Source organism: Scatophagus argus, chromosome 2 (genome assembly GCF_020382885.2).
Source record: "Scatophagus argus isolate fScaArg1 chromosome 2, fScaArg1.pri, whole genome shotgun sequence".
In the NCBI taxonomy this organism is placed as follows: Eukaryota; Metazoa; Chordata; class Actinopteri; family Scatophagidae; genus Scatophagus; species Scatophagus argus.
In genome coordinates, this window is record NC_058494.1 from 15272099 (window position 1) to 15295174 (window position 23076).

At 42.1% G+C, this 23076-nt stretch overlaps 1 protein-coding gene across 5 annotated transcripts in view; it reads left to right on the forward strand.

Moving 5' to 3' along the window:
* The first annotated feature begins 844 nt into the window (after positions 1 to 844).
* Positions 845 to 23076, forward strand: part of LOC124071942 (ankyrin-2-like) — a 73982-nt gene continuing 51750 nt past the window's right edge. For 3 of the 5 annotated variants that reach the window (XM_046413017.1, XM_046413044.1, XM_046413035.1), the window contains exons 1-2: positions 846 to 1951; positions 18255 to 18356. In XM_046413017.1, coding sequence (XP_046268973.1) covers positions 1820 to 1951; positions 18255 to 18356 — 234 coding nt within the window. In that variant the 5' untranslated portion in view covers positions 846 to 1819. Of the gene's footprint in view, positions 1952 to 18254; positions 18357 to 23076 lie in introns of all 5 variants that reach the window. The other 2 variants (XM_046413026.1, XM_046413063.1) reach the window with 2 other exon arrangements.

The following is a 23076-nucleotide window of genomic DNA, read 5'->3' on the forward strand; positions in this document are numbered from 1 at the left end:
TGATAGGTGATACTGGATCCAATACTGCTGAAATATATAAATATATTTCAGTGCATTTTTTTCCCTCTTTTGTCCACTTTGTGATTTGAACACACAGTACCTTACTTAGTGAACTGCTCACACATTGTTCTCTATGTGTGGACACTATGAATTCACTTTATTACTTTATTTTTTTTTGTTTTACCTGTCATGTAGCAGTAGAATGAATCTTTAAATGTAGTTTTGTGATCTCACTTGCAATAACGTAGTCCCATTTCAACATCAACAACTACATCATTCAAAAAGCTTATTCTCATAGAACTTTATCAAAACAACAACAGTCTGGTTCTGAATTTTACTGGACTGTGGTCCTTTGTGTTCAGATAATGGGAAATTAAGAGGTTGCAGCACCACATGGAGAGAAATAAGTATGATTAAATAGGGAAAGGGAATATTGTTACAACTACATTGAATAAAAATAAGAATAGAATTAAAATAGGAACTAGAAAAGAACAATTAAACCATGGAAAAGACCTTCACTCTGTTTGGTTTTGGATGCCCACCAATACAGATCAGACAATCGTGACACCAGGCCTATTACAAGACCAAATCTAACCCTTACAGACAGTTAACATTTGCCGAAACCCTGGTCAGCTTTTACTCCAATATTTTCATCTTTCACGCTGCCATTTTAAGTACATGTAAATTAAAATATTGTCAGCCTCACTCTGAAGAATACACAGTGACAGGTTTTTGTCTGATATGACTTCTTACACTTCTTTCTCCGCCTCCATTTTGCCCTCCTCCATGTGAGCCCTCCCTTCTTCTTGAATGTCTCCAAGACATTGTTATTGATTTTGCCCTGTCAACCTCCATTAAATTTGTAGCCCAGTGAAGACACACAGGCCAAGGATGGGGCGTAAGAATACTAAAAGGGAGATTACATTATGTGGGCCCATCCCAGTGTGCCTGAGCCTTGGTCATTCTATGTTTGTATGTAAGCAGTCTCATAGTCTTCATTGTATCATGGGGCATCATGGGCCACACTGTTAACTTCTGAAGCTGCTGCTGCTGCTGCAGAAGCACTGAGGGGAGGAGAATACAAAAAGCAAAACAGGAGCACACTACAGCTTGGCGGTGTATTCACGTGTCATTGGTTGGGAATGATCTAGTCAAAGAATAGGTCTGTTTTTTCTTTAGCCCCTGTGGATCAAGATATGATTATCTTTCGCACTGGCAGCAAAAGGCGAGTAGGCCTAAACCTGCTGTAGCAGTAAGTACTGTTTTAAGTGGCGTAGCAAATGTATTAAGAGGATGGCTAGGTTATTACGCTAATTACTTTCAACCAATCATAACAGTCTACGTCACTTTGACCACTGCTCCCCGTCCTCCGCAAATCGTATTTCAGCAAGTGGAGGACCAAACAAGTACATTTTTTCAGATTGGTCTTAAAAATAAAGGTGCGCTAGGGAAATGTCCGACGGTCCATGAAGGAGGCATTGATCCTGCGGAGTTTCGGGGAAGCGCATCTGTGGCGCGTTCACATCTCCACACACACACACACACACGCACGCACACAGACAGAGAGAGAGACAGAGAGAAACACGCCGCCAGCATCCCCAAACGAAGGGACCACTCGTCTTGGCTTGACAACCTGGAATCAGAACCACTGCATTACATTTTGTCGCGTGTGGTAACAGACGGTGACCGACGCCGCAGAATGATCCCGGGCCCTGCAGAGCCGTCTGGATTCTGAGGCCCTCACAGAGATCCACCTTGCACCGGCAAAAGGTACCCTCGCTGACCGCTTCGCCTCCAGCAGCAGCGAGCCCGAGACAGAATGTCAAGGAGCCCTGAAGAAAGTCACTCCAGGGGCGGCGGCTCCGACAGTGACTTGAAAATGGCTTCTTCTAGCAACACGTCTCCAGAGGGTGGACCTCCACCACCGCTGCACCAGAACCGTATTCGGCAGGTGGGTGTCTGTCCGCCACCCGCTCTCTGCATTGACCGGCCCAGTCAGCCGTATAACGAGCAGCCCAAACCGGTGCTGATGCTGTGCGCTGCTCCGGGGGGTGGGGAGCAGTCAAAGGCGTTGCCGTGTTTTAGCACATCGGCGCAGGTGATCTGACAGATTTTCTCAGATGTTGTGCTAAGTTGTGTTCAAATCAGCTGCTAATAGGAGCAAGCGTCTCTGCAGAGTAACACACCATCTGTTAAGAGTGATGGTCTTCAGGAGATGTGATAATACCCAAATAGGCCAATTGTGGACAGGCGTTATGGCCGTCAAAACAAACACCACCAGACTTGCACTGACTAGTTACTATTACAGGCTGCAGTGAGTTATGTTTACAACTTAACATATACCACTTGAGGTTTACTGTTTACACTGAGCATGTTAGGCTTTACTGGTCAGAGGCTGAACATCCATGATTGGGACTCCTGAAGAGTCGTCTGATTTCCCTTACATACAAACATGACATCTAATGGGTTCTTCTGAATTTCTGCAGGTGGTCTGCGTGCAACCTGGTGCTATGAGAGCCTTCTGTGTGAGACATAGAAGCTGACATATTCACACACAGTGTATATAAAGTCTGCTTGCTTGTGGTTCTCTTTCAGTATAATACATCTTGGGTAAATAGTGTGTGTGTGGGTGTGTGTACCCACTATAAGCGATCTCTTGGGCCACTCTTGGGCTGCTGGTTTGCCGCAGGTCTTCCTGACCTTGTGTGGACTGAAATACTGATATTATTATGCGGCTTCTTCCTGCTCTCCTCGCATCTCCTGTTTCTGCAAAACATGTTCATCACATAGTTGCTGATAACAGGTGCATATACGAGCTCAACGGGAGAAATGAAATCTATACAGTTAAGACATGTATACCCTTGGGTTTCTTTTCGTAAATAAATGTTAGTGTAACGTGAGTGTTTTTGAATCCAGTCAAAGTGAGTCAGGAGATGGTGGAAGGTTGTTTCCTGTCTCAGTGCACTCTCTCAGGCTAATGTGATTTCAGTAATGGACTGTAGTGCTACACACACACACACGTGCGCGCACAAGCACGCACACACACTTTAGTCTCTTCTTTTAGGGCGGGGCCATTGAGCTCACCTACTTGGATGCAATCAGTAGTTTTTGTATCATCAGCAGTTAAAATGTCTGAACTTTTGTGGTGTGTTGTGTGTGTGTTCATGATTAAGTGAGCACACCATGCTGAGTGGATCTCAATAGTTGTGTCCTTTGAGCTGTTCTTCATATACAGAGAACAATTTACTAATTTTTCAAATGTTTATTATTTCCATTTAATGTGAAGGCTTTCTTGGAGGTCTAAATTAATGTTTGCACACCATTGCTACCTTAGCTTATCCACTGAACTTGGTTAAGCTCGTCTCCTCGGTTGTGATCTTGTCCAGAGCGGCTTCTGAGTTGGGGACACAGCTCTACTTTTACTTAAACCTTTACTAATTTTCATGCTCCTTTTAGCCCCAGTTTGGGTCTCCTCCAGCTTCTGTGAACAATATCTGTCTTTAGCTTGCCACATTTCTTTCTTTACCAGCTAACTGCTGCTTGTCACTCTGCAATTGGTTGCTGAGAAGGCAGCATGCAGTGTTTTAGAGTTGGTTAGTTAATCATTAGTGAGTTTTTTTACAACAGAAACCTGTTCACTGCAATGTCTCTAAATCACCCAGAACTAAGAGGACATTCTTTCTTGGGAGACACATTGTTGTTCACTTTTTCAAATTTCATTTTCAGTACTTTGATAACTGCAAACAAAATTCCCTTCAACACCAGTATCATATGTAGCAATAGCACAGAAATAATACCATTGGATATTTCACAATCTCTACAAATAAATATAGGCTATGTAATGCTGGATACCACTAGCTTAATTGTTTTTAAGTTGTTTTCTATGATTTGGTTGAAGTGGCACTTAAACCTGGTGGAGGATCTGTACCAGAGATGAAATAACAGATCTATGTATATGCGAGATGAAAATTGCAAAAGGACACAATGCGATGTGAGGCTCTTACTTGCAGATCTAAAAATACTGGCTGCCTCTGGTGTGATTGTCCTGGAGAAAAATAGCTTCATCCTAGCCAAGTGGCTGTGTGTGTCCATGTCTCTCTGCTCATTGAACCTTTGTCACTGGGCATTTACTCTCCGGGCTGGTGTTGAGCGATTGCTTCCCGCTGTCTGATTTCTCCTCTGTCTGAACAATACAGAGACTGCATCAGACTTTATCAACCCTCCGTCTGTGCCAGAATGGTGGAAACTTAAGAGCTCAGTTTGAAGAGATCAATTCAGGACTGGATTTTATGTCCACTGCAGTCTGATATTCATAACTGAAATCATATAACGTCCAGGTTTCAATTGAGATGTGCTCGTTCAAGTTTGCATCGTACAGAATATCTAGCTTCTCAACACAGATGTTGTTTGTTTTTTGTTTTCTTTAAATGTTTGGCCTTACATAATCTTGGATTTTGGAGGATTCAAACTTGAACCCACACGCCCTAACTGAAGACTGGAGCTTGTAAGATTTCAAATAACACAAATGTTACCTTATTCCGAGAGATGCATGCTTAGAGGTGCTTAGGACTAGACAGCTTTGTCAGTGTCAGTAAGTGAACTTACTGTGTCACCCCTTTTTCCTTTTATTTCACAGCTCATTCTGCACCACATTCACTTTCCACACAACACAACACTTTCAGCTTGCCATCCATTGCTCCTCTTTCAGTGCCTCACTTTCTCTCAGTGCCTTAAAATGGGTGTTTGACTTTACTTTAGTTTTCTCCTCCTCTCTCCTCTCTCGTTTCCTTCCAAAATACCTCCCTCCCTTCGGCCCCACACTCCTCCCCACCACTGGTCCCCACTCCCTATACTGAGATCCTGATGTGCCAGGAGGTCAGATTTCACTGCAGCCTTTGACATTATCATCTGTCTTTTCCACTCCTCTGTCTGTGTCTCCTCAGCCTCTCTCTGTCTGTCTGTTGCTCTCTCTGTCTCTCTCTACTGGGAGTGGTGTGATGGGCTTCTGCAGGAAGGGAGTCTTAATGGAGCCATGGCTTCATTACATTACCTCTGAACAGCCACACACACACACCCACACCCACCCACGCACACATTTAGCCATAGCTGTTTTCCAGTGCGTGATGTCCAATGCGAATGTGTGTACAACTGGGGTCTCTGTGGGTGCAGTTTTACAGGGTGTATCACACATACCCAAACACACTGAGCATTACGTAGCTGTGTTTACCAGAGCTGTTAGAGCACTTGTTTGGTCAAAGTGCTTACACAGAGACCTGGGAATGACCACAAGTCCACTGCTCCAGTATCTCTACTGATGGTTACCAAAAGTCATTAAGGTTTTAGTACTGTTTCCTGTGAAATACGTGCACTGTAGTGTACTGTAGTTAGGCGTGGTTCAGCAAGGTGTGTCCACCAAGTACACTGTCCCACTCTCTGCATACCATTAGTATAGTCAGTAGCACTTGGTTGTGACGATGTTGTGTCATTATGTAAAAAATAGTTTTGACAAAGCAAAACCTTCAGAGTGACATTTATTGTTAGTATGTTGTGTTTGTTTTTTGATCTAATCTAATTGCTAAGTGTTAATGCTGCTGCGTACACCAGGACTTCAACCATTTTTGGTTTGCGTTGTTGATTTTCTTTAAATTAATGAATTCATAAAAATAAAAAAAATATATTTAAAATACTTGTTTCAAGGTCTCTAAGTCAGAGGTGAGTTCATTGATCTGCAGAAAAAAATGATTCATTGTTGTCATTTTGCAAGCAAAATCAAACATTCACTGATTCCTGCTGCTCCAGTGTGGAAACTTACTGCTGGTCATGTAACTGAATATTTTGGGGTTATTTTGGGTTCCAAATGATCAACAAAATAGTGATCAGATTAAACATGACTCATAAGCTGCAGTCTTAGATGAGTGCATGTTTTGTCAAAGCAACAATCCAAAGATAAACAGTTTACAAAATCCTCACAAGATGGAGTCATAGATTGTTTAGAATAAGTTAACTTAACAGGAAGCGGAAGAAGATGGATGGATGGATGGAAGTTAACTTAAATGGTTCATTATCAAAACTGTGCTGAATGACTATTCTTCTTCTGCTGCTGCTAATGATTAGTTTAATTAATGATTAACCCACAGATTTAATCGATTACTCGCTTTGTCTATAATATGTTTTAAAGTTGTATAAATACCCAGTTTACAATAATATAAAATAATGGAGAGAAGCAGGAAATACTCACATTTAGGGAGGTGAAACCAGCAAATTCTTTGCATTTATGCTTTAAAAGTAAATGAAATGATTATTTGATCATCACAATAGTTGCTGATTAATTTTCTGTCAGTCGACTAATCAACTCAGGTCTGAAGTTCTTTCTGTTGCTCTAAACCACACCTACAGCAGAGTCCACCTGAAGGACTGACACAGAAAAATTCACATCCCACTTGGGTAAATTCACCTCAGAGAGTGACCATGTTTGGTATGATAGCCAGGCCTCCAAATACCAAGGAGCCATTTTGTCGTCCACCTCTGATGCAATATAAAAGCAACAGTCATGTGATGGTTATCTATTAAGTTTCCATACAGTGTAATGGTGATAGGGTGATGAGAAACACTTTGGCATTCCTGTCCTGGATCCAACACCCATATGGAACGTCAGCCTGTCTATATTTGGGTACAAACAGCGTCCTGACACTCCTGGACTGTCCTTCTTAGTCGTCGTGATAGCTCATTACTAGTTGGGGTGGCCTAGTTACATCTGACACCATCTCCCACTGGCCTAATTTCCCCCGATGGATGTTTGAAGGGCAGAGATAGCATCACTTGATGAGTCATAGTTTGTCATCATTGTGTCTTCTGGTTTAGGTAAAATGCTGTTCATCAAAAAAGAGTCAAGACAAAGTCAAGGAATGACTAAGAAAAATCAGTTAAAAGCAGAGACAGTGAGAGTGCATAATGCATAGAGATGACTGCATTAACCGGCCACAGATGTTAAGACTGAAATGCATCTTGAAGCAAAAAAATATAGGAAGGCATTTTGTCTTCAGATGCAGCCTTTGCCAGTCATGCTCTATAGAAGACAGGTGTTTTTGGACGGGGGGATAATGGGAGGCATTTAGATGTTAATTATTTATTATGGCCTTAAGACGCTGTTTCCCGTCAGAAAGGGAGAGGGAGGAGGGCGTGGTTGGTGATCAATGTACTTCTTAGAAGCTCCTCAAACACCTTCATGCAAATGTCCTGTCTCTCTTTTCCTCTCTGCCTGTTTGTCTGTCTCTTTCCCTCACTTGTCTCTGTCTCTCTGCCTCTCTCGTCAACTCCTTCTCAACACCCTCCCTTCACTGGCTCTCATCATGTTTGAGCTGAGTAAGTGAAGGTTTTCTCACAGGAAAACACATCAGAGCTTTTGGTCGCGTTGTTGAGAATAGCATGGCTCATAGCACTGCACGCAGAGACAAACAGGCACGCACACACACACAAGCGCAAACACACACATACAGTGTATGCTGGCAAAAACACCACACTGCTTTTGCCACCTGCTGAGGAAGATGCTGTGATGCAGTTTCAAACTCCTGCAGTTGGAATATCAGAAGAGCGCAGTATGAAACTCATCGTGTTTGGTTTAAGCCCAGAGTGGAACTGAAAAGTGCGACTGTAGATTAAATGTTTAAACTTCAACTCGCATCAACTGCGTATCATCTTAATCATTTTCTCTCTCACGCACACACACTTTTATATTGTGTCTGCCTGACTAATTGTCAGCCTGGTTATTTCTCTCTGTCTCTGCGTCGCTGCTTCTGATAGCATCGCTCAGCATTCCTCATATGACTGTGCTCTGTCGCCAATTTTAGGTCACACGCTTCAACATTCATTATAGATTCGACTTGGAGGTGAAATCAGTTTCTGCTTCGATACCTTTTGTCATCTGGTGCTGGATGAGATCAGCCATCAGATGGAAACGCATTCTGCCAACATTTTAGCTTTGCCAGCACAAGAACCACGATGGCGAGTGGTGAAGCAGTGAAACAGTGTTTCTCTACGTGCTACAAATGCATGCCACATTTGAGGGCGATGGATCATTATGGAACATTAGCACAGTTTGCTCATGCTCACAGTGTCTGATCTTTTGGTCACTTCAGTTTAGTCTCATATCCAGACATGATCTGCACAAGTCAGTGTGAGCTGATTTGGTGAAAAAATAAATCCGTAAATCCGACATCTTTTTACTTGTTCTTACAATTTCGGGGAAGCTGTAGTAACTGATTTTTTTTTTATGTAGCTGAGTACTTTTTATTGAACTCATAGCCTGCATGCACATCTTCCAGATTCTCCCTCTACCGCCTTGAAGTCTATAACACCCTGAAACCAGGATGTCGACGTTACTTTGCGCTGATAGCATCTGCAGTGGGAATGCAGTTATGCTTGGAATATGGTGGTTAATTTTCCAGGGGACGCTCTCTCTCATCTCATTAACGGGAATGGCAAACTGACGTCATGTGTTCCCAGGGGACTTTGGCAGCACTTCAAAGAGGGAAAAAGGGAAAGTCGTAAATTAGCGTGACGACCATTTCCAGTGCAGTGGATGTCATACCAGCCCTCCTGTCTCACAGAGAATCAGAGGATATCGGTTATGGTTCTTAGATATAGCACCTCATATACCTGGTGTCAGCCGCAGGAAATGAACAATGAATTTACAGAAATGTTAATTTTCTTGCTCCACATTTCTTTCCTTTGAGGTTCTTCTAGAGCCTTCGTAGTTTCCTTTGGAAAAAGGGTTGTTGAAAGCTGTGGCAAAAAGCTACAAGCAGTCATGTAACGTGGTGCTGCTGTCTGCCTTGTTAACATGTTGGCGATGTGGCAGCGCAGAAGGATGAACTGAGCGAGTCATGTTACTAGTAAATCAGCTACAGCACAAATCAGATGTATCCATTTGTGTGTGCGCATGTGTTGGTGTGTTGACGTGATGCTGCTTCAGTTACAACAGGGTGTGGTCTTCTTCACTTTCTCCCTCCAGTCGTCTTTCACTCTGGGCATATCATGTGACTGTATCAAGGTTATGTGTCCCATCCTCAGTGCATCGCTCTGCTCCCTCCACACCCATGTCTCATGTCATTACTCACTCTGTTTGGGTGTGGTCTGATCTGGATACTTGACTGTCTGCTTTGTCCTCTTGCAATTAAATTTGACTCGGTGTGATTCGGTTTTGTGAGAAACAGAGAGAGAGGGAGAGAGTTTTGTGTATTTTATGGCTCTGACCTTTCATAAGCAGTAAAAAAGGCCACAAGATGACTTGACATTTAAATCATATCTGTGAGCCAATACATTACTGTCTGTAGACTGTGTTTACTTCACTCTGTTATCTGGCAGGTGCAGTTTGCACTGTAAATGAGCAGTTTAGTCATTGCCAATATTTACACAAACCCACCTATGACACTGTTGGTGCTTTAAGTGCAAAAACATATCTCATGTAGAGCTTGTTGGTTTATTAATATTTAGACTGTGTCGTCTTTTTGACTGCTATTTAAGTACAGCAGGAAACGTGCTATGTTTTTTGAATATGCAAGGTTTTTTGGAATCAGGTAGTAAAACTGCTTGGTTGATTTTGTTGTGTTTTAGAGTCATGTGGTGCAGGGTTCAGCTGCAATTTGGAATCAGTGTCCCGAAGGGAAAACGTAAGCATCATGTGTGCAGTGTGTGTGTGTGTGTGTGTGTATTCTGAGCTTCAGTGTGGGCACTGCAGACCTCCTGTTGTTGTTGCCTCATTTTAAATTCTATAAAAAAATATCCCCTCAGGTTTCTGGATGTGTTGACTCTATTATGAAGCCATGCATGGTCTGAAATAAAATAAAGTGAAGCTTGCGTTGCAGGTGTTATCACAGCTGGCTGTGAAAGACTCTTTTAAAAGGATTAGTCAGACATTTGGGGAAAGGTGCTTATTTGCTTTCTTGAATAAGAAGATCTATACCACTCTCATGTATGTGTAAAGTGTGGAGCCTGCCAACATTTAATTAGCTTAGCATAAAGATGGGAAGCAGTGGAGAAACAGCTTCTCCAAAGCTCCAAAATATACCTCTCAGCATGTCTTTTGCTCTCACAGTAAGTTTGTTATTTCATTTGTTTACTCTGTACACAAACTGAGATGTCAAAATGACAAGTTAAAGTTTTCAGTGAGTTATGTTGTGGATCTGTTTCTCTTCAGACACTGTGACGTCCTCGAAACTATTCTTGTAAAATAATCTACTCTTTAAAAAAGTGGTTGTTGGTGAGGTCCAGCCATGCATTTTCTATACTGCTTATCCAGCCCTGTGGATTGAGCCCATCCCAGCTAACTACGGGCGAGAGGCGGGGTACACCCTGGACTGGTCGCCAGTCAATTGCAGGGCTGACACACAAAGGCAGACAACCACACACTCACACTTACACCTAGGGACAGTGTAGAGTAGCCAGTTAACCTAATGTGCATGTTTTTGGTATTGTGGGAGGAAGCAGGAGCACCCGGAGAAAACACACACAAGCACAGGGAGAACATGCAAACTCCACACAGAAGGGCCCAGACCGGGATTCGAACCTGTAACCCCCTTGCTATGACTCAGATATGCGCGCTAATGAAAACTAGCATTTCTCAGTGAGGAGCAGTTGAGAGGGGGTTGAAAATTGTGGTCGTGAAAAATGTATGGGTTTCTCGAAATCCAAATGAGTCATTTTAAATAGAAAGATGCTGCCTCCATTAAATGTTCGATGCATTATACGCTGCCAGATACTCATCACTGGCAGAACTGCAGTGGCCAGCATTATAGCTCCATTATGAAGCAGATAAACGACAACAACAGCATCCAAAACAACCACAGAACAAGCAAAACAAATAAGATACTGGATACTGGAGTGGAGAGATGAGTTAAAGAAACAAACCAGTAGTTTCATATGTTTATACTCAGTTACAACAGATTATGTGCCTGCATACACACCACCACCAGTTTGAAGCACATGAACAGGCACGTGCAGGGATATGTGCTGGTCTCTGCATCTCCCATATCTGTCTGTATGGGCCATATAAAAGCCTTTGGATCTATAAAATGAAAAGGAGACCATTAACCCCTCCCCACATATGAGATCCACTAAACCAATAGAAACAGGAGCTCACATCAGCTCTCTTTGGGCCCCCCCTTGTATGGATGTAATCTGACTCCTAAATGGACCCCCCCCCCCCCCACACACACACACAAACAAACACACACCACATACACATGCACATTTTTAGTTTATAATGTATTCTCCTAATCCTTGTTATGTTGCATAATTGATGGAAGGAATCAATAGAAGTCATTGATCAGCCCTTGTTGATGCATAGACATTAAAAAGTTAGGAGAATAGTATCAGTAAAGACATGGTGCGTACACACACACACACACACACACACACACACACACACACACACACACCACTGTATTACATTAATGTGCTCAATGAGTGCTCAATTAGGTTATAGGAGGTTATAGATTCTGTCTGTGAAATCTGAAAGTCAGAAACTCTGGCAGATTTGCTAGCATTATTTTACTTTTGGTTTTCAGGACCTTAAAGGATTAAATTGATTACATTATGCACACATAGTCCCTTATTCCTAGGAAACCAGATATGGAACACAAAAAGACGATCAAATAAAGTGAAGTACCAAAAGACAACAACATGAAGACATGAGATGGATCTTTGCAACTCTGAGACTTAAGTCAGTTCAAGATTCAGTTGTCCTCACTTTTTAATGCAATGACACTTTGGCTTACGTTTTCGAGCGCTACTGAAAAACAGTTAGGGCTGACAGTTGGCCCTATTCCCTTTTTGTAGAATAATACCATACATTGTAAAGGGCATTTATAAATCTTGCTTTAATTTTTTAATGATTGTTTGGCAATCCTGGAAAGTGGGGTAAATCTGAAGAATTCTTTACGTTGTTAATTTTGTCTTGAACGTCATTATTGTAGAAATACGATGTGAAAAATGACACCGAGTCAAAGGTCCTTAACTTGTGCTTAAGGGGGCAGCCGTGACCTATAGGTTGGAGAAGCGGCTTGTGATCGGAGGGTCACCGGGCAGGAACCGGGCAGGAAAAATTTGGGCAGGGCACTTAACCCCCCCAATATGCTCCCCGGGCGCGTGATGCTGCCCACTGCTCCTGTGTGTGTTTCACTGCATGTAATTTGCCGGGTGTTGCATATGAGTGTTCAACAAAGGATGGGTCAAATGCAGGAGACGAATTCAGTGTGTGTATGTAAAAATATATATACTGTCAATAAAGCTGATTCTTCTTCTTCAAGAAAAGACATGCCCTATTCTCAGTTTCACCACCAGAGAGTGCTAGAGGAGCAGAGCGCATCCACAGAAATTCTGCAGTGCCGGGATCATCGTGGAACTAAATGAAGCACTCAGAGTTTATGCACCGAGGAAGCATGGGGAACATTTTAAGGCTGTATTACAGTGTGGAGTGATTCAGCAGATCTGTCCCATTCATGGTTACGAGTAGAAAGAGATGTCGCTGATGCTGTTATTGATGTTGACTGAGTCTGTGAAAACATATCAGGCAGAATGTGTGAACAGAAATAGAGGTGTGAGATAGCCTTCCTGTCCCTGGTGCTGAAATTTCAAACTCCTAACATTAGCTGCATTGACAGAGAGAGACCTTGACATCTGTCTGCTGGTGGCACACACACACAAACACACTAAACAAAAGCAACAGCATCATTATTAAGTCTACTTTTTTGTGGTTTGATCCCGAAATTTTCTGGCTCTATGATGCACACACTTTTAAACTGTGTGTTTCTGTTTCTGTTTCTGCTGTTTGGAAAGTTCTCACAGACATTTTTGCTTTCGTCTCCACCCTCATGAGATAATATTTTTGAATATGTGTGATTTAAAACAATACTGTCTTGAGTCTATTCTGTTTATGAATTTGAGGTTACATATTTTTTTTTATCTTATTGTCTTATGTATGGTGTTTTGTGTCTTTGCAGTATATTATGACTTGGTTGATGTTATCTTTTCTGTTTATGCTGTGAGCTCATTGAAACAACTTCTTTCCCGTGAAAAAGTAAATGTTGCAGTCTGTTGGAGATTGACATGATAATTGTGTACGTAATAATGTGCTAACCTGTCATGCCAGAGTTCCATATTTATGAATTTTAGCGTAATGTCTGAAATGGCCGTCTGTCCATCTCCCCATACATGCATACATGCATACATGCACACACACACACACACACACACAAGCTGTCAAATCATATTCCATCAACCACTGGTACAGTGCAGTTGAGATTCAGACTGACCCACTTTCCCTCCCATGCAGGGGGGGAAGCCTGTCGCTTGCAGGTTACTGGGAGCCACCGTTCTGTGCTCAGTGCTCAGTGGTCCCCCTGCGGTTCGGGTGGTGCGTCCCGTCTTCTTCACTCAATCACTGAAAGGCAGCCTGTATCCAAGTTCACCCTGTTTCTCTTCTTCCTTTAGTCCCTCTCTTCCTGCTCTTTATCAGGCCACCATTTTAATTTAGTTAATCAGAATTTTTATTTTTATCCCCTCTAATTCCCCCTGTACTTTATTCTTCCTTCTGTATTGTAGACATTGTTTTAGGTTTTTTTTTCTTTCAGAAATTACAAATCATGACATAAGTAAATGTTTTACTTTAGACTCTGAACTGAAATCCCATTTATCTCTGCATCCCATGATTAAATTCATGCGGGGGACGACTTAAAATTCTACACAATGTCGCTTTAATATTCATCTTACTTCTCCTATTTTCCTTCATTGTCCTCCTCTAATCCACCCCATCTCCCCTCCTCACCCATTAACAGTCCCTTTTCTCCCATGTGTCCCTCTTTCCCTCAGGATAAGGTGCGTTTTCATAGTGGTAGTAAGAGAGAGTAGCTGAGGCCACAGCAGTCAGCTGGCTGTTGGCATGCAGCCTCCCTAAACCCCTCACACAATGAATACTTTCCTGTGACTGTAACACACGTTAACACACACACACACGCGCACACACACACAAGCACGTTTTGTAGCCACATCTGTTCACTTTTCATGTACATCTGGTGTGGGCCATTTGCTGTGTGCGTGTAACTGAGTGTGTGTTGAGACATGTAGGGAGTGAGCGGATGGGTCGTACTCTCCTCCTCAGCAGCTCTTTTCAGTTGTCCCCTCTCTCTTGTATGCTTACTCACATGAATGTGAATGGTTCATTTTCAGTTGGCATCCATGGATACGCAATGTGTTTGTGTGATGCTGTGAAAATCCAGTAGCGTTTTCCTGGCTTGATGTGGAGGGACAAAGGGCTGATTCTCATCCTGATTTTTCTACTAATATGAGACTGAAGACAGAAGACAAGAGAAGAAAATACAAGAATTGAAGAGGAGGGAAACAGTGTCAGTTTGAAGACAGGATAATTTTTTGGAGCCAGTTCACAGTCTTAGGATTTTTTTTACTGCATTTTCAGTTGATGAGTTCTAACAGTAATTTGCATATGTGCTACGTAGTGTAAGTTACGGATGTATGAAAGTTAACAAAGTGAAACTTCAGCACCGAGTGATACTGTTTTTCGAGGCAGAAAGAGGTAGAAAGGTGAAGTCATGGCCCATGCAGCAGCTCACCTGAAGAAAGCTCGAGAACTCGAGCAGAGTGCAGAGTACAGAGCTCTACAGAAAGCCAGGGAGAGGAGGAGACGGCAGCGTGAGAGAGCCGAGCGAAAGCGGCAGGTAAAACACACATGATCCTTGGACAAAGTTACATTCACAAGTTTATGCCATGTTACATGTTAAATTTCAACAATACATGCTCATGTGGCCTCAGGAGTGTGATGTGAGCTCAGCGGTGTGTTGTGGTTTGCTGTCCTGCTGTCCTCTCAGATGATTTATCGTGTTGTGTGAGGGAGACGGATGATGGTGGAACAGATGGCACATCTGAGAAAAACTCGAGCTCAGAGGGAGGTCTTGCTGGAAATATCAGACCTTGATGGAGCAAGCTTTGGTGATGTCTGAAGTAAAAGAATCTGCTCAGTTTGCCATGAAATTCATGGAGCATTAATGAATGGAGTCAAATACATTTCTGTCATCATTGTTTTCTCATTGTTTTTCTATGAAACTATGGAAGCCTTTTGTAAAATGGTCATCAATTTCTGGTTTTTCACTCATATCTCTGAGCAGGGCGATGCAGTGGTTAGCACTGTTGCCTAACAACAAGAGGGTTCCAGGTTCAAATCCTGCTCTGTTCCTGTCCATGTTCTCCCTGTGCCTGCTTGTGTTTTCTCTGGGTACTCTCTCAGTCCCTAAAACATTGCTCTACATTGCTGTCTTTGTGTATGAGCCCTTCGATTGACTGGTGTACCCCACCTCTCGCCTGTAGTAAGCTACGATTGGCTCCAGCCCCCCGACGGCCCTGGCGGATAAAGCGATATCGAAGATGGATGCAGTATAATGACAGTTTAACTGTTGGATGGAACTGAATTTGAGGTGATAAACATCCAGCCAACCAGGTCTCTCTGTGACCATGATGTCAACATGAATACAACTAATACAATGATAAAAAGAAAGTTTTATCTGCTCCAAACTCAGCCCAGCAAAACTTTTGTGAGTAGTCACAGAAACAAAATGACTTCTGAGTATTTTATACTCACTGAGAAACACATCGTTTGGATCAAACTTGTGCTTGACAGCAGTTGAACTCAACAAATTTTAGAGGATGAGATAATAAGAGGCCATGACAGTGGTGTAAAATTAACAGGTGCTAATGAGATGTACATGATGCAGTTTTGATGTTCCTCCATTGTAAGCACAGACTTGGACAGAATACTGTACGGTGTATAATCCAGTATCCTCCATTACATGATGTACTGCAGGTCAAATCCTTTGCAGAGACAGAGATTACAGCTGGTTCTCAATCAATCCAGTCTCTGTTTGTGTGTGTGTTTGTTTGGCAGAGAGACAAGCGAGACAGTGAAAGCACAAGTGACACATACTGCAAACACACTGCTGTATACTGCTGGATTCTGTTTAGTGCTGCTGGTTTTGCTGCCCAGTTCCTCATCTGTTATGACGTGCAGCTATAAACTTGTTTTACCTGCATTATTCTGATACTGTGATTATGAAAACATGTACTCTGATAAACACTGTCTACATATCACACAGTTTCCCTTAACAATGAACGGCGCGTTTTGTGTCAGGCTGTGAATTTCTGACCATTGACAGAGCACTGTGTTCAGGCTCGACTTCACTCCATCCTGACCCTTGCCGTTCCTGGAGAGCACTGCAGGCCATGCGGTCTCGAGCTGGGCTCAAACCCAGCTGTCATGCACCCCACCCTGGTTGCACACAGCAAGGGGCGATGGTCTTCTCTCAAGAGAGGGCCTGCATAGGTAAAAATAGCCGAGGCGGGAGAGACGGTTAGGGTTGAATGTTTATGGCTGCAGTTGTTATCCTACTGAGAGAGAGGAGGTATAGGAAGAGTAGGCAGGACTGGGCCTTGGCTAGGCTCAGCTCACACACTAAGACTGAGGCAGAGGTATCAGAGACTAAGGAGTTTTTGCTGGGCAAGGGATGAAAGAGAACAGAGAGAGGAAAGAGTGGTCGTAATAGTGACTAAAGTGAGTTTGGGACAGAAGAAGACCTGGACAGATTTAATGGATTGTAAGATTGATTGGTGCAGTTAAACGTCTGCAAAGTGGACTGGAGAGGCTTTTAACCTCAGGACGCAAAGTGAGAAACTACAAGGATTAGACTTTGGTGGACCACATAATATCATACAGTGAGTGAAGTGAGCGAAGGCAACAGTTTACAGTTACAGCCACATGATTTGGATGGTAACCATGGGCAACGCAGCATCATGTAAGGTCTGTGGATCAGATAAAGATTTAAAAACCAGTGGGAATGACAAAGACACAAACCATCACACTGACTTCTACGGAGCAGCCGACTCTGGTTCTGAAGCTGATGATTCACTGGTAAGAGGTGGGGAGAGAAACGTGGTTCATCAACTTTTTTGTGACATGTTGCACTTAGGAAGTGTCGTGTTAATCTCTTTTATACTGATGCGCGGCGTGTGTGTGTGTGTGAGGTTTGACCCTTGATCCTATGATCCTATGCAGGGGTGTGGTCTCAGCCCAGACATAGGATGAGGAGTTTAATTGTGCTGACCTCACATGTTAACACAAGGGGGGTGTTTGATTGACATGTTACTCTCTTAACCCCACTGAAAAGAGGTTAAGTCCTTGTCAACACACACAGATTAATACAGCCAGAAGTTTTTTGCAGAAGCAATGTGGCAATCCTTCTTCCTGATATCTTTGTAAAATTATCGGCTGTTTTGATGATTGATGAACTGTATAAGTCATAATCTACACAAAAATTTACCAGCATTACCTACTTTCAGTTTGTCATTTGTGAGAATGTGCTGCTTTTCTTTGTCTGTTAACTGATGTCAGTGGTGTTTGGACAAAACCAACAATTTGGTGAAATTAACTTTGGCTTTTAGACATTTTTATGCAAAAATTTCATAATTTTCTGACATCTTTATAGACCAAAGGAATAATTGATTAATTAAAAAAATCATTCAATTAACTAGCAATGCAAATAAACGTTATATATAAAAGTTATTTAATGTGCAAGCAGACTTGGCTGATATTGGCTTGTCACAGATATACTGGTAAAAACAATGCTTTGATTGATCTGCCACTGTTTTTTATTGGCTGATAATGGTTATAAATAATTTGGTCGTGGTCTGTGTGTGTGTGTGTGTGTGTGTGTGTGTGTGTGTGTGTGTATGTTGCAGCAGCTGCTTGTGCAGCCTTGATGGCTGGTGGTTAAATTTAGACCTACTCTACTCAGACAAACTATCAATACAAGCAGGAAGTCTGACTTCCATAAAACCATAAAACCCTCTCTGAATCCTGTATTAGCTTTTTAGATCGAGTAAACTCCCATCATGTACAGGAATAAAAGCCACATCCATTTTTCCAAATTGACTTGAATCTAAGGCAGGTGTGTACATAAACAAAACTAAGACAAAGCACATCTCAGATCTGTGAAATAAAATGGTCTGAATTCTGGATCAAAAAATGTGGTTTATACACAGTATTTTTACGTTTTACAGTAAGTTCTGAACTAACCCATACTATTATATTTAGACATATTCCATTTCGACCAGACGTAGACCTGAAACTTAATGAGACCAAAAATTATGCTTAGACATGCTTTTATTCAGTCCTCTTTTTGTTTTCATCTCTGCAGTCCGACAGCAACACCAGTTTCCTGCGGGCTGCCAGAGCGGGTAACATCGACAAAGTCCTCGATTTCCTCAAAAACGGAGTAGACATCAGCACTTGTAACCAGGTAAAGAACATTTTTAGCAGCCTTAACAGAGGTTATGTCTAACATCATGTGCCTGATTATGTTTCTGCTTCTGTCGTCGTTTATGTTGTGTGATGTCCAGCGTTTTTCCTGTGTTGACTTTGCAAATGGACCACTACACTACAGTAGCTAATTGTTAATACATGCATTCGTTATTTCAATGCTGATCATTTACTGCCCAGTTGGGATATAGTCAAGTCTTATTTTTATCATATTCCCCTTCTTCTCTATTCCCCTTCGTGTTGACTTCATTTTAGTGTCTGAACATCATATCAATTGTTGTAAAACACTCACAGGTTTAACAAGACACAATAGAGGAAAATGTGGGGTGACAAAGTCGTGATGGGATTTAGTCTTGTGACTTATTTTTTATTTGTTCTCTTATCACCAGCTGAAGTTTACATCTTGTCAGAAAAATTATAGTATTTAGGAAAGTTGTTTATAGTTTTGTCTTTTTTGAAATGAACGTGTCTCTTACGTCCATTTAACAGCAGCCATGGCAAATGTGTTTGACTGTGTTTGTTTTGTACACCAAAAGCATTTCAAGAAATCTGCCGTTTAATGGTTCACCGTGCACATGTGGTGGTAACATGCAACACATTTACCACATGCCGCTGTCACACTAGTAGGTCAAAGCTGTTAACCGGTCTGTCTGTCAAACCTGCTGAATCTAACCTTTGCTTTGCTGTGTCGCGATGGCATCACACAGTTGAGCAGGTCAGTGGATACCTTACCCTGCCAGGCTGCCCTCACATGATAGTAATACCCGCATTGCTCTGCCCTCCACCACACCCATTCTTCCCTCCAATCTCAGCCGTATTTGATGGGTCTACGTCCCTATGACAGCTGTTCCTACCCCCATACCCAACCTCAGTCGCATTTCACTGAAGAGGAATGATTGAGGAGGGTGCAAAATACTTCCTCCTCGAGCTCTGTGCAGGCCCCCTCCTGCCGTGTATGTCAGCATGATTTACAGTAGTCACAAGGTAGCTTAAAGGAGCGCGGCTACGTGACTCTGTGTGTGTGTTTGTGTGTGTGTGTGCCGCCGTGCATATTGGCTCCTCAAATTTTGTGCTGTCTCATTGCTATTGGCCTTTTGTAATTTTCCAACTGTTTAATCTATTTATACTCTGAGTTGTAATTGGTTGGCTGACAAGAGGTGTCAACTGCCCACCCATAGCTCTACTGTTTGTTGTCATGTTCACCATGGGTGTTGTTTTGTGCACCAAGAGGGAAACCTTGCTGTTCAGGGCTGGAATTTTACACACACATACACACGCTCTCTCTCTCTCTCTTTCTCTCTCTCTCTCTCTCTCGCACACACACACACACACAGTTCCTCCTGAAACAGGAGCGCCCTGCCCTTCATAGTATCTATCAAGGGTCAGATGATCACATTTGAGCCCTTGTCAGCTGAACAAAAATATGAGTGAGAGCTGTGGCTGGGCACTTGCCATCTCCTGTGTGTGTTTGTGTGTGTGTGTGTGTGTGGGATGCGATATCATTTTGTTATGGAGTCAAAAGAGATAAATACCATGCAGCTATGACCTTGCTCTTAAGCAGTCAAATGTAGGGGATACACACACACACACAATTTGAAGAAATGTTTCTTAGCATATTTTCTTGTTTGTTGTGTTATTGACAAGAGTCACATTCAAATTTACATTACATTCATGTAAATTAATGAGTGCATGTGTGTAATTTAAATGCATACACATGTTCACACACATACATACAGTACTTATATTCCTCCACCAGACAAGTGGCATGATAGTCAGAGTGTGTCTGATTACCAGCTGCATGACGCTGCATCAAACAGCTTTTCTGTTCAGACCACCATGTTATCATTGTCACATGTTTTTGGCTCCACTATCACAGCTTAATTGGAAACACAGTTTGGTTGTCTTTCAGTGAAAGAGTATGGTCAAACAAAAAGCTCACAACACCACTTTCTCGTGAAGGTTTATATTTTATTTACTTATCAGACACATTTTTTTGTATTGATGGCAGTTGAGGAGCAGTTTCTTCCAACACCAGTATGACCATCCTTACAGTACAAACCGATGTTTGTCCAGATATGATGCCATTTGAACCATAATTATAATTTACTAGGAGACAACAATTTCCACATCCACCACAGCGATAAGAGATGATAATTCAAAAGTATCCTGTTGCTCCTGATTAGCAGCAAAATGGCTCTCAAGGAAATGAGTGGATCAGAGTCATGTCAGTAGAGAAGCACTCCACACAATTACAGGTCCATTATCCATAAGAGTGCCATCAGCACTGTAGTCAGTAGAGTCAGAGCTCTGTTGATAAGAGCACCAACAGACATGAAATCATGTAATTCTAAAATGTGTGGTCTGGCTTATTGGAAATAGCAATCTGCAATAAATCTGCAGTAACTTTATGATTAAGGGACCTCATATGTTCATAAGTGCTAATTGGATTTGTGTAAGTCAGTCAGCTCTTCACAAATATCAGCACAGTGTTAGCACTTGGATTAGACTAACACTTTTAATAACTGTCACTGGCCAGTGACATCCTGTTTTCACAACTGTGTTACAGTATAATGTGCACAATATGAATATTTGTTTTCCGTGATGTTACCAGGAAATGTCACCAATAATCAATAATAGCAGCTAATGCCATCTGTAGAATCTTGACTTAAGCCAGACTGTACATCTGGAAGACACGGGGGGAATGCTAGAAGGTAACGTAGGAATTATGAGTTTTGACCCCAGCAGTGTGTTCATTAATAACCAAAGAGTCAGATCCTAGAAAGCAGCAACAGGGCGCTGAGGGCCAGAGTCTGGCGCCAAGAGGAGAAGGCTGTCCAAGTTAGTTAAAGAGAGGGACAGAAAGAGATCCACTATCCTGTCAGCCAAATCCACAGTCAAACTACTGCACAGATTTTATGAATGAGATAAACAGAATACATTTGTGATGGATAACTGAAGCTCCACGCGAACATGTTTTTATATGTTTATCTGTTCATTTTGGAGAGGGAAGACTGAAGACGTATTGGTGTGTGTATGTATGTGAGAGTTTGTTCCCTATGAGTTTGTGTATGTGTGCTTTTTCGTTTCTGTGTCCTCACAAATTAAAGGCCAGATTTCCCCCCACCCTAATCTGCCCCAATGTTAATCCTTGGTGAGTGATATTACTCTTTAATCTGCACTCATTTACATTATTTTCATCTAATATTTGCCCCTTTTGACACCGTGGCCTGTAAAACTAAACCAAATAAACTTTATATATGATGTGATTACAGCAAAGGGTCAGTGGTCAGAGGGGATGAATATTCATCTGCGTTGGTCAGAGCTGAATGTCCATTAGCTAAATGAAGCTTTCACTTACAGATCAGAGGAAAAGCAGATTTGGATCAGTTTGTGTGTTTGTGTGTGTGTGTGTTTGTGTGTTTGTGTGTGTGTGAGTCTGTTATGTTTGTTGCTTGTCTCTCCTGGAATACATAATGGTTGAGATGTGATTGAAACTCTAATAAGATTATATAATTCTTGCTGTGCCAGTGGGTCCACCGTTTTAGAATTGATGACTAAAAACTGAGGATTTCTTTATAGACTATAATACTAAATGAAAGTCCAGTGTTTAAGTTTTTTATGCTCCTTTTGTCACAATGTGATGAGCTCATGACAAAAGAACTTTTTGCATATCAACTTCTAAAACGTCTTAAGTATTTTACTGTAGGACATGATGTTGGCCCTTATTTTTACCTTTTACAGTCAAGTCATGGACTGTATCACTGACACAGTCACTCACTTGACTGGACGCTCACTGACATACTTTGGCCTTTGAGGAATGCCCTCTTTTTTCTTTTTGAAAGGTTGGCATTTTCAGTAGCTTCTAAATATGAGTCTCTGTGTTTGTGTGTGTGTGTGTTTGTGTGTGTGTACGTGTTTGTGTCCTACATACCCTCTATGACTGTGCAGAAACATGACACCCCCTTGGCTATTTGGCATTTGGCAAAGAGAGAGAGAGAGAGAGAGAGAGTGTGTGTGTGTGTGTGTGTGTATCTATTTGGATGCCTGTGCGTGTGCACGTGTGTTGTACATGCACGAGCGAAGGAAGGGGCACTGATAGAAGTGTTAGTAACATAACAGCTCCTCTTCAACATCAGTGCCAGGAGAGCCTTCAGAGCCAGGAGACACAGTTCCTCTCTGGAACACAACTGATAGAGCCTGCAGGGGGGAGAAGAAGGCAGACAGACCCTGAAGCTTGGATCTAAACCAGGGGAGGGTTACTGGAAAGAGACAGAAGACCACTGTGTTGGATGGTTGGAGCCCATTCACTTCTAAATTCGTCTTTTTAGGTGAATTTAGGTTGAAGGTGAACATTAGAAAAGAAGGAAAGAAGACAGAGTTTTTTAAAACGTGGTTCAAGGAGACCAATAAGAACAAGGTGACAGTTTAAAATACCTGCTTAGTTTGCAAGTTTCAGAGAGACTCAGCACAGAATGGAAGAAGAGGAGGATGAGGTGAATCATTCTTCTGTGTTTTGTATCGTTCTGTCTCAGAGGAAATATTTGTTTGTGGATGTGTGTTGTGAAAATACATGAGTCGTGCTGTGATCGCATGCTTCTAACCTGTAGCTCTGGTCGATGGCGAGAAGGCTTTAATGCATAAGGGAGATAGATTTCTCTTGACCGATACAGCGTTTCTCATGTTGGAGTCGCTGGATGTTG